A 12,198-nucleotide genomic window follows, 5' to 3' on the forward strand; every position below is an offset into this window, starting at 1 on the left:
GGATTACTCTGAACAACATATGAGAGCGGAAACAGAGTTGTCTGAGAGAGTTACAGTCAATCCCATATCTACGCCGCAGACGACGTGTCTGTGAAGCAGAGGCTCCAAGGGGCCTCCAGCACACAGAGATGCTAGGACGCACGTCAGCCACCAGAGGGCAGTGAAGATTGTGCCGCCAGTTAGTGAGCTGAATTCTTACTAATAACAATTAACTCTATATTTAACATTTAGGTCTCGATTTTTCACGCCCGTTGCTGTGGATTCGTGCAGGAGGTACTTGGTGACGTCACAGCAACGTTCGATGTCAGACGAGGCGCAGTGTAAAGTAAATTCAAGTGGCTGCAGACAGGATTGGATTTCATCTTGTCCTTCTGTGTAATGCGCGTAGAGTAATTATAAAATAAAGCGTGAGCTAATGAATAAAGATTACCATACTAATGACGAAACTTTACCTTGGAAGTCCTGTAGTTAGTGTAATGGAAGAAGTCCGCACACATCTGCTCATTTCAGTATTCACTTTATTTCATTGACAGTATGAAGACATTTATTAGATGAGATCATATGTCTCGAAATGAAGTGGAAATAGCGACAACAAAATAAGACAAGGTTAAGTCAGTGCTTCCAGGTTATTGGTTTTATAGTTAAACACAGTGCGTTTCAGTGGGTCCTTTTTCCGCGTCACATAAAAATGAATTTCAACATCCCGTCAGAAGATGGCAGTGAAATACTTTAAATCATTCTCGCCCTTTACATCCTCCTCCTCTTTTTGACTCGAGACGGAGGAAGAAGGTCTTCACCGAAGGGTGAAGCATGAAGTCATACCCAAACAGAATTCTGGCCATTCATGGGCGTTAATAAAAATGAACTAGAAAAGTACTCAGAGATCGCAGACCTCCACCAAGCAGCTCATTCTCCCCCTGTTATTAGATTTACACCCATCCACATGGTGATCCGGATCATCATCAAAAGGTTATTGTCACTTATTGGTATCTTTATACAAAGTCAAAGTGGATGTTAGACCAAGACCCATCTTCAGATTAGTTTATTTATTTTCATCAAGATCCATCCAGCGGTTTTTCCGTAATCCCGCTACCAAACAGACAAACGGACAAATGCCGTCAAAAACACAACCCCCCCCAGTACTTTACAGAAATAAAACTGAATGAAAGGTCAAATTCACGAGTCAGTGTGGAATTATTCATGCGGGTGACTGCGAGCTTGATCCGTTTTCCAGACCTGGAGACTTGCGCAGAAGTCTGTCGGGGGGGGGGGGTTGCATTCAGGCAGAACCGAGAAAGAAAGTTCAAACAGCCGAGGTGCAAGAAGAAAAAAGGGGGGGCAGAGGCAGCGGGCTGACGGGGCGCAAAGACTGCAGCCCAGAGCAGAGGACTGTTGCTGCCGCGGAGACATCATAGAGCAGTGGAAATGGGCTCCCCGGCGGTATTCATCTCCAGTCGGATTGTCCTCAAAGTGTTTTTGATGCAGTTCATCGCCTTCCAAGCAATTTATGCTGCCCCCTCTCCTATTATCAGGTTTCCTGGCGACGATACCGCCCCAAAAACAGACAAAGAAGTTGCTCTGGTAAGTTTATTCGTTGCTTGTAAGTGAAGCTGTCAGAACTGAACTGTTAGGGAATTGTTCATGGTTTATTATTATTATTATCATTATGCCAGGAACGCTTCATCTAACCGCATTCTCACGCCCATGTCTCTGTTTAGCACTATCTGAATAAGTTTTACGGATGCCCACGAGACAGATGCAATCTCATGGTGCTCAAGGACACCCTGAAGAAAATGCAAAAGTTTTTCTCTTTGCAAGAAACTGGAGAGATTGATGCCAAGACTGTGGAGATTATGAAAAAGCCCCGATGTGGCGTCCCAGATGTGGCCAATTACAACTTCTTCCACAGGAAACCAATGTGGCAGAAGAAAGACATCACTTACAGGTCAGGGACGAACACATAGCTGCTCGATGTGTGAAGGTGCATTACACGGGGGTGATGTAATCCTGCAGGAGGTATCTCATGGTTAGGGCTCATTGTTTTCTTACACTGACTTAGTAAATAATGGAAGTTTTACACAATAAAGTTGAAAATACACACACACACACACAATATACACAGAGAAAGATGGACCAGTGTTTGGCCCCACCCCCATCCAGACAGTCTCTGTGCACGGACTTACATCTTTTGTCTTGCTAGCACCAGCATTCCTACACAGCATGAGTCTGTTTTTTGGTTTTTGGTTTTACTCCGTTTGGGGTTTACAACAATGTGAAATTGGTTTATTTATATCAGCCATTTTGGGCACCCCGAGTTTTCTGGCCTGTCTGTCTGCGTGTTTTAAAGAATCACTATGTGCCAAAGTCAAGAAGAGATCTTAGATGTGTTTAGAAAAGGGCTGTACAGGCAGGCATGCAACAGGGTTCGAGGCTGCGCATTGTTTCAGAGGCATTTTGAGCAGGTGACTAATGGGTGGTTTGCTGATTCTATATTTCTATGTGCTCTCCCAGACTGACAAATAGACACACACACACACATCTTTGTGTGTCTTGTTGTACAATGAGTCTGACTCTGTGTGAACCTTTTTAGAATCCTGGGATACACTCCGGATCTCGACGAGGAAGTCATAAACGATGCTTTCTTCAGAGCCTTCAAAGTATGGAGTGATGTCACGCCACTGTCAATCACCCGCATCATGGACGGAGAGGCTGACATCATGATTAATTTTGGCCGCAATGGTAATGCCATTGGACGTTGTATAATACTGTAAATATAAATTACTGAACATCAAAGAAAAGTGGATACTAGGTTGCCCCCCCCCCAAAAAAAAACAACAATTTTTTTTAGCAAGTTTTTGTCAGTTCAAGTATAAGTAAACTCAAAGTTAGTAATGTGTTCAAGAACAAGTCAAAGCCTTGTTGACAGTGAAGAAAGAGCAATGAAGTCATTGTTGTAGCAAGTCTGTGCATACTAAGAATTGTGGCATTCACATAGTGTCCTTCTAACCAAAAACACAAACATGTATTTATTTAAAGTGTTGTAATGCCGTACTCTGTCTGGTCGTAGCTGACGCTGTCAAAAAGGGCTCCAATAATTATAGTAGGGCACAAACAAGAAGCAGCCACTCCAAAAGATCTGTCTGTTGTTTTTTAGAAGACCAAAATAGCGAGGTGTATTTTGATGCATGAAAATGCCACGTTCATATGAGGACTATTTTCCTGACTGATATTCTTGGTAGTTTTTCTTCAGACTGCCCGTCCCCGCCACGTACAGACTGAGGAACAGCATCACAGCAGTGGCTGCTGTGCCTGCTTTAAAATGGAAGTGACTGTTTCTTTCCTCCTGTTGATACTGAATGATGTCATCAACAGAGCACGGAGATGGCTACCCCTTTGATGGAAAGGACGGCCTCTTGGCCCATGCCTTTGCTCCTGGGCCAGGCATCGGGGGAGATTCCCACTTTGACGATGATGAGCAGTGGACGCTGGGAGACGGCCATGGTACTGGAGAAACCCTCTTAACAGCTGTTTCTGTGATTGTTGTGTATTATTGGGACACAGACTATGGTATTCGCTCATCTACTGTGTGTCCAGTCTTTTATTCATAACAGATTATAGGTGCCTCTCCCTGTCACGTATCTCTGATTATCATTGGTGAGCAAACTGAACATTTCCCTGATATCTGGAAGCTGTAAAGACAAAACAAATCAATATTTAAAGTATTTGTATTGTTTGATTTGTGCAGACACTTTATATTTCCCAACAATCAGACCCTCTTGTCTAAATTCAGAAATTATGAGTGCAATCTAATATAAACCCTTTAGGTTATTTCTTTATTGTGCAAAGTATCAAATCACATATGAATCAAATAAACATTTTGATGATGTTGTGGGTTTTAAGCAATTTGGACAAAAGTGGCTTCTCATTAGCTAGGAATGCAAACCATTGTAATTAAAATGCAAGAAAATTCCAATTGAGCATTTTTCATCTTTTCATCTTTTCATCAGTGGTGAAGGTGAAGTTCGGCAATGCCGAAGGAGAGTTCTGTAAATTCCCCTTCCTGTTCATGGGCACCGAGTACAGCAGCTGTACGTCTCAAGGACGTGATGACGGCTTCCTGTGGTGCTCAACGACCTACAACTTTGATGAAGATGCCAAATATGGCTTCTGTCCTCATGAATGTGAGCTTGATTCTCTTTTCTTTTCCAATGAAACTATGTGGCATTGCAATGCCTCTGAACATATTTTGCCCGGCGTGTGGATTTTGTCATCACATGGATCCATGTGTGCTCACCAGCATTGGCCTCATCCCTATAGTTAACAGAGACTGTTGCTCTGTTTGAAGCTGCTGACGTTGGACGGAGAGAAACGAGGCTGAAGCAGAACGCCAAAAGAGTGTTGTTTGTGGTTTGGAGCAGATTATGGAATATTTCCTCTCCAAGTCATTGTCCCACTTTGGGCTTTGTAAAAGCATTTTGTTTATCTGTGTTGTGTTGCTGTCCATGGTTACTAACATGATCACAATGCAATTACAGTTCCAAAGAAAACACCTTCAAGGCTGTTTTTATACGATGAGACGTTTTAATGACTTAATAATCTCAATTCAGATTTGTTGTAACTCCAGAGCCACAGGCTCTTATCACCAGGAATGATAATGCCAAGACTGCAAAGAAAATGTAGACTATAGAGTTACTACTTTTGCATTTGATCAAATCTGACATTTGTTTTACAGTACTGTTCACCTTTGGTGGCAATGCAGAGGGTGCTGCGTGCAAATTCCCCTTCACCTTCCAGGAAGAGAAGTATGATGGGTGCACCACAGCGGGCAGGGATGATGGCTACCGCTGGTGCGCCACCACTGACGACTACGACGCTGACAGTACCTTTGGATTCTGCCCTGAAACTGGTAGATATTGTTATTTGCGTATTTCTTTTCTGCTGATCGCTACACACACACTACGCTTTGCCGTGCTTATTCTGATGCGTTCGGTGTCCTGCTGTTTCTTGGTATAAAAGAATTCTCCGCCTGGTGCTTTTCATCTTTTCAAGGTCTGCTAAGTGGCTGTAAATGTATTTTAATGTGCTTTTTTCCCCATTCTGTCAGTTAGACAGTGGGGTTTTTGGGATTGGAGTATAATGTAATGGGGAGCTAATGTGGTAATGTAGTGAGGTAATGTCAAAGAAGAAAGGCACGCAGACAGACAGTGAGACAGACACACAACCGCCAGAGCTTTCATCCGGGTCTTTGCCTGATAGCTTGTGCTGGATCTGAAATTATCTGTTTAAAAACATCAGCATAAAGCATGGCAGCATGGCAGATAGAAATTCATCACGCTTTGAAAAGAAAAACATCATTACGGGTGAATGCTTTGCGATTTTGCGCCCATGGCTTAGTTATTGATGTCTTGTGTGCTGTGCCAGTGCTTTCATCATCCGCACTCACTTCATAACGCAATGCGAGCCAAACTATTGTGAAGAAAAATGACTTATTAAACAGTGAAGTGAGCCCAACTGAGTGCACATTTCATTTCAGTGTTTATGGTCTTACCTTTTTCTCCAGCCATGTCAACAGTGGGAGGAAATGCAGAGGGGAGCCCTTGCGTCTTCCCCTTCACTTTCTTAGGAGACCCCTATGACTCCTGCACATCATCTGGACGCAGCGACGGCAAGATGTGGTGCGCTTCAACCAAGAGCTACGACGACGACCGCAAATGGGGCTTCTGTCCGGACCAAGGTATTACTCTGTTTAGGTGGTGCTGGTATTCTTTAGGGCAGTTCTAGCATTGCAAGCGAATGTTTAGTCTCTTTAGGTGCATTATCAATTAAAAGGAATCAATTAAAAGTGAAGCCACATGCCGGGTTTAGGTTCTCAGTCAGAACTGTACTGGTGAAGCTGCATATAATTTGTGTCCCACTAACAGTCTATGAAGTGTCGTCATCGGTAGACTCTATGACTGTTATGAGACAGAAACATGGGACATAAAACAGGGAAGTGTTTGTGGCCCGCGGGGCGCAAGCTCTGCCAACCAAGAAAAAAAACGTTATCCACCTTTTCCTTTTGTATTTTTTTAACAGACTATTTTAGATATAGTATTTCCTATTTACAGTACAGTTTCTTTATTGCGTTGTATGATTCAGGCTACAGTTTGTTCCTGGTCGCAGCCCATGAGTTTGGTCATGCGCTTGGTTTGGAGCACTCTCAGGACCCGGGAGCATTGATGGCCCCTATTTACACATTCACTAAAGATTTCAGACTTCCCAATGATGACATCAAAGGCATTCAGGAGCTCTATGGTAAGACGGAATGTCACATGTGGCTTAACTTGCGTTGCAGAAATGAGAGTAAAAGTCATGTGTGCCATGATTGTGTAATTGTGTCCTTTAAAATGAACTATTCTGGTAAATCTCCTACAAACAGGCGTCCCAACAGACAAGCCTTTGCCTCCAACCCAGGGACCAGTCACGCCAATGGACATATGCAATGAGCCAGTTGTCTTTGACGCTGTAGCACAGATCAGGGGAGAGACCTTCTTCTTCAAGGACAGGTAATGACATTTAACGGAACTCTTGTTTTGACTTGAACAAGCCTGGCACATCGGTAAGGTGCAGTTTGGAAGGAATAAAGAAGATTAATCCATCTAGGATCACAGTTCTGGATTGTACCTGCAATGGTTAATTGCAGTCTGATTTATCTGTCTATGACTCATGAGGAAAAACAACAAACAAAGCCCAATAGCCTCCAGCCTCTTTTAGTGGATTTGGATTTCTTTGATTTGGCTTTATTTTTTACTTTGGTTTGGTTTTTCATGCAAGTGAAATAATGCAGCATATGCTAGTTAGATTTCAGAATTATTTCCCCATAAATGTTGACCTATTTGAAGTTAGTTTTTTTTATGACTGTATTTCATGCTGTAATTATGTGCCAACTGAACATTGCAGTTTAGATGCTTATTTCATGATGTGACAATTAGCATGAGGGAAAAACATTTTCTCTACTCATAAGATAGTCATCCATCTTAAACACTGTCGGTCCTCTCCTTCAGTGGCGCCAGTCGATCCACTGTCTCGTCAGCTTGCCGCGTCTCCTGGCTGTGGCTTTCTCATCAGCCTTTATGACTCACTGTCTTTACCCCTTAGGAAGGTGAACGGCAGCTTTGAACTGACTTTGAACAAGAACAATAATGCTGCAGAAAATGATCAGATGGAAAATAGAAAAGGCGTCCCCAAAAATGTGAGCTTCTGTCACGGCCATTTAGGCAATGAGTCCAAAGCGAACAGGCCACCTTGGTAAAAGAGTGCAGTCAGTTAGTCTGGTTTCTCTCTCTCTCTCTGCGATCCTTCAGTTAGAACCTGAAAGAAAAAACGAGCTGCATTCATGCATATTTTCTATTTATTTATTTCGGGGGGGGGGGGGGGGGTCCAGGAAGCCATTAAAAAGTGCAGAGCTCTGATACAAGTCATGTTCGACTTGAGGGGGGGAAAAAAGCTGTAGCTCTTTAGTGGATGGGTTGATGCTGTTTTGACTCCCCCCCGTTGTAAATGTAAGGTCCTCCCTTTTCTCTTGGATCAACATGTTTACAGTGTGGGACAAACCTTGACACGAAATAGTGAGTAATGCTGGAAGTGTTTGCTGAACTCAGCACAAAAATGTCTGTCTGGAGGGAGGATTAAGGAGAAGACAATTCTGAAGTCTGTCTCATAGAAAGAGTTTGGGCCAGCCTCCGAACTGGGCCTACTGCAAATAACACACGTACATGCATTGTCGCATTTAGCCAACAGGGGCTGTCTGTAATATTGTTCGAGCCCTGAGGAGTGGGTACAGTAAGGTTGGTGTACAGCCTGCAGCTTGATTCTATTACAACACCTTGCTTTAACTGTTTATACAGTATGCGATATACATGCTCCATTAAAGTCCGCATGACTGTCACGGTGCAGTCTCTGGGTTTTATGTGCTGTTTGCATGGGATCCCACGGGCTGGTCCGGTTTAAACCCACAGGTTTAACTGGTGGGACTAACTTGCCTGTAGGTGTTAATGAGGGTATGAATGGTTTGTTTCTCTGTATATCAGCCCTGTGGTGAACTGGCAATGTATGCAGGGTTTACCTCACTTGTCGTTCAATGCCAACTGGGACATTGTTCATTGTGATGCGTTGCATTTCTACATCCCATCCTCATAATCAGCCACTTGGGAAGATAATGTGCTCATTATTTGTAGAGACAGGAAGAAAAGGCATTAGAATCATGTGACTTTATTGCAGGTATATACCACATGAACATACATAAACATAGGAACACTCCTGCAATAATGCAATCTACAATGTACAAACGTCTCCAGACTGAAATATTAATTGTATTTAATCTTGATAAATGTGTAACACACTTTGGTAGCTGTGTATTTTAGATTTTCTTATTTATTTGTAAGTTCTATTCTCATCTTAGAATTTACCATTATTGCAACAAGTTACAGAGCTTGGGAAGCTGCAGTTGTTGTAAAGCAGTGTATTGGAAAACCAGGCAAAATAGATCTTGTTCCACTGGCGTCGGCAGCCTCGGCCCTAACAAGAACCAGATGCTCATGAATTAAGCCATTGTAGCTCAGCCAGTGAAGCCCATGCACTAAAACCTGCTCTTGTACACACACACACACACACACACACACACACACCTCTGCCCCTCTTTCACTCTTAGTTTATCCCTAATTCATTGACCTTATGGTCACTTTCCCACTCATTCCCTTTGTGCCAGGTTCCTTTTCAGGTCAGTCAACTTCAGAAGCAAGCCCAACGGCCCCATGCTGGTGGCCACCTACTGGCCAGACCTCCCCACCAGAATCGATGCTGCTTATGAAAATCCAGTGGATGAAACAACAGTGTTCTTTGCAGGTATGTTGAAAACAAGTAACTCTAGATAAACGATGCATTAGAATTGAACTATTGGATGGGGTGTACACCCCGCCTCTCGCCCGTAGACTGCTGGGCTAGACTCCAGCACGACCCGCGACCCAGTAATGGACAAAGCGGTTAAGAAGATGAATGAATGAATATTATTTTAATTGTCCACAATGGTCCTATTCTTCTTGTACCTCTGTGGTGACCGCAGCAAAACAGACAGTTCTACTTTCATGAGTAAGGAAGAGATGCCTTTGCTCTTCTAGCATTTGGATGCATTTATATGGAAAGAAACTTTAGGAGAAGCTGGAATTTTGGCTGAGCATTTGTAGTTATTTCACCACAGTCATTAGTGGCTTACAAGGGCGGTGGGCCGATAGTGGATTTGCAGAGGACAATTACCGGTAGGATAAATTAGCCGATGAGTCACAGTTACAAATTAATAAATAATAAGATCTGGATCACTGAATGCTAAATTCAATATAGAAATATATAAATCTGGACATAAAATAGTAATACTGTATTGTAAAAAATAAACTGTAAACAATAAATAAATGGCATCCAGTTGTGAGTGAGTTTCATAATTGAGGAGGATGCTGCTCAGCTGTCTGCCACCATTGGAGAGTTCTGCTGATACCTTTATAGGTTGATTGAAGGCTTAAACAAATACATTGGTCTACAGCTAGTTTTATAAAACATTATTCCTGATTAAAGATTACATTTATATAATACTACCGTGAAGGGTAAATAGCTATGGGATAAAACCACCATCATATTGAAAACACATGGATATGACGTTTATCTTCAGCTTTACTGTCGGCATGATTTTATTTGTACTAATAACCTTTCCTTCCCAGGAAAGGAGATGTGGGTGTACAAAGCAGATGAGATACAGAGAGGCTTTCCCAAGAGACTCTCCAGCCTTGGCCTTCCCACTGACCTGGAGCAAATAGATGCTGCCTTCAGCTTTAGGAAGAACAGGAAGACATACTTGTTTTCTGGGGACCAGTTCTGGAGGTGAGATGGAACAAAGTTATTCCAGCCACTGAGCCTTGTCTGACGCACCCAGTCACAGGCTTTGTTAACGTCATCACATCTTACTGTAGTCCTGGGCTGCACCCTGATCTGTTTAGCATTTGGTTTGATCTCATCTCCATTCTCAACCACTCCCGTGGTCTTGCAGAACATGGGAACTGTTGACAACCGACTTACTAAAATATTGTAATATTTTGCGTGTGTGCATGTCCTGCCAAAGGATAATGCTAATTATTTTTTATTGTGTGTACAGGTACGATGAAGATAGGCAGGGAATGGACCCTGGCTTCCCCAAATATATTGGTGATTCCTGGAATGGCATCCCAGACAACATAGACGCTGCCTTCAGTCTTAACGACATTGGTAAAACAATATGTATATAGAGGCTCATTAGATAATTTAAAGGGAGTATTTCTAGAGATCGTTCAAGATCTCCCTCAGTCAGAGGGAGAGGAGTTATGCAGAGTCGCTCGAGGTTTACTTGCGCCTCGTGAAGAGTTATATTAGCCTCCATTTGCATAGTGCAAGAAATGTGTGGTCTGAATGCTTCCCTCATGACAGACCCACACACTTGAGCTGAGACTGTCTCTCAGCCTTTGAGGTGAAAGAGGCGGTATGCTCATTCCTGTCCGTGGCGAGCAACTAGGAATTTTCCATTCCTGCTCTCCTAACTCACACACACACACACATTACTGTCACCCGATCCCACGCAGTCAGCAAACGTATTAATATAAAGGCAGTCTGTGCACCGCTACAGAGCTGCCTGTGTGTGCTTCCTGTTTGCATGATTCAGCATTGAGACGGACCAAAGTGTTAGTCGACCATGTTTTCATAGAAGCACATGTATTTTACGAAGTTCTCTGTGCTTTATGTTTCTCAGATTACAGCTACTTCTTCAAAGGTAACCACTATTTCAAACTGGAAGACAGCAGCTTGAAGATCGTCAAGCTGGGTGAAATCACAAAGGACTGGCTCGGCTGCTGAGCATCTCGTGACTGGTTAACTTCTTAAATGACACCTGGCCTCGAGAGGTCAGTGCCACAGTGCACATTGTTGTCAGATTTTACCCAGGCAACTCTGCGCATTTTTGTGGGAGACATGTCTCCTTCCGGCCTGTATAACCAGCCTCTGTAGAAAGGCACTCCTGGAATATACGCAGGCTGAACATAGGCAACTGGTAATTCTTTATATTATTGTGTTGTATTGACTTTTTATTTGTTATGCAGATGCAGGATTATTACCATATGTACCCCCCGTTTGATTGTCTCTCTTGTTCAGACGTCAGGTATGTCCGCAATGCATTGAACGCAGCGCTGCACTGCGCTGTGAGAAGAATGTTTCAGGCCGTCTGGAGAATTGATATTTGTTTAGCGTTACTACCATGAACAATGAACTAAGTGCAGATTTATAAACCTTTTGATGAAGTAATTTTCTCATGTGCGTGCAATACATGAATATAAAATAATGAATTTGCACACTGTGTTTGACCGAAAATGGTGCTTTACAGATGGCTTTTTGCATATAGTCCTATAGTACACACTATTTTCACATCTGGATGCCAGGAGGTAGTTTCCACGGGCATACATTATTCTTCAATTGTTCCGCACTTTGTTTAGGACTATACATCGACTGTGGAGACCACACTATTTACATGGCAACTCCATGTTGCATTTCTCATCACTTGTGGTACCAGAAAATAAAAGGCACGGGTTGCCTCGAGATATTGGTTTGCTGCATGATGGAATCATGACAAGAGTGCCACGGTGCTGTTTAATAATCATTTGTATTGTTGCTTTTCTCTCTTGGGTTTTTACCATACAGACATGTGCTGTTTTTATTTCTTGTGCACTTTATTACTGTCATCAATAAATACATAATGTGGATCACTGATAAATACTTCCAAAATGCTTTTGTGTTGCACTGACCCAGTTATGCCCCCCAGGAGATTTAAGTCTGTTTACTCAAGTAGAAGTTGAAATAAAACACTGTACAATTCGCTTTGAAGTAAAATTCAAAATATTAAGCCACTGACGATTTATTACCACAATACACTCATATTTTCAGTCACTGCTCTGAATGTAGTTAGAATGAGGGTGATAGTGTTATTACCATCCATCAGCTTCTGTAACAGCTTATCATCTGCAGGGTCCGAGTAGAAACTGGAGCCTATCTCAGTTGATACAGATCAGGATGCAGGATACCAAGACTCCAGTTCACGACAGGGTGAACAATCATCAATTCACTGGTACTCACATTCCCACCAGAGTCACCAGT

The 12,198-nt window shown here is 42.7% G+C and overlaps 1 protein-coding gene across 1 annotated transcript; it reads left to right on the forward strand.

The window, feature by feature from the left end:
* Positions 1 to 1,425: 1,425 nt before the first annotated feature.
* Positions 1,426 to 11,807, forward strand: mmp2 (matrix metallopeptidase 2). The gene is made up of 13 exons (XM_068742510.1): positions 1,426 to 1,581; positions 1,719 to 1,945; positions 2,591 to 2,739; positions 3,373 to 3,501; positions 4,008 to 4,181; positions 4,733 to 4,906; positions 5,561 to 5,734; positions 6,139 to 6,294; positions 6,419 to 6,545; positions 8,747 to 8,883; positions 9,747 to 9,906; positions 10,178 to 10,287; positions 10,805 to 11,807. The coding sequence occupies exons 1-13, from the start codon at positions 1,426 to 1,428 to the stop codon at positions 10,906 to 10,908; spliced, it is 1,977 nt and encodes a 658-aa protein (XP_068598611.1). The 3' UTR covers positions 10,909 to 11,807.
* Positions 11,808 to 12,198: the final 391 nt, after the last annotated feature.

This window comes from Brachionichthys hirsutus, chromosome 1 (assembly GCF_040956055.1).
Source record: "Brachionichthys hirsutus isolate HB-005 chromosome 1, CSIRO-AGI_Bhir_v1, whole genome shotgun sequence".
NCBI lineage: Eukaryota > Metazoa > Chordata > Actinopteri > Lophiiformes > Brachionichthyidae > Brachionichthys > Brachionichthys hirsutus.

What these genes read in the sequence shown, in the direction of transcription:
- mmp2 (XM_068742510.1), top strand. Translation starts at nt 1,426, where the DNA reads ATGGGCTCCCCGGCGGTATTCATCTCCAGTCGGATTGTCCTCAAAGTG. An exon ending in TGGATTCTGCCCTGAAACTG is followed by an intron (nt 4,907 to 5,560) that starts GTAGATATTGTT and finishes CTTTTTCTCCAG; the next exon opens with CCATGTCAACAGTGGGAGGA. An exon ending in CTTCAGTCTTAACGACATTG is followed by an intron (nt 10,288 to 10,804) that starts GTAAAACAATAT and finishes TATGTTTCTCAG; the next exon opens with ATTACAGCTACTTCTTCAAA.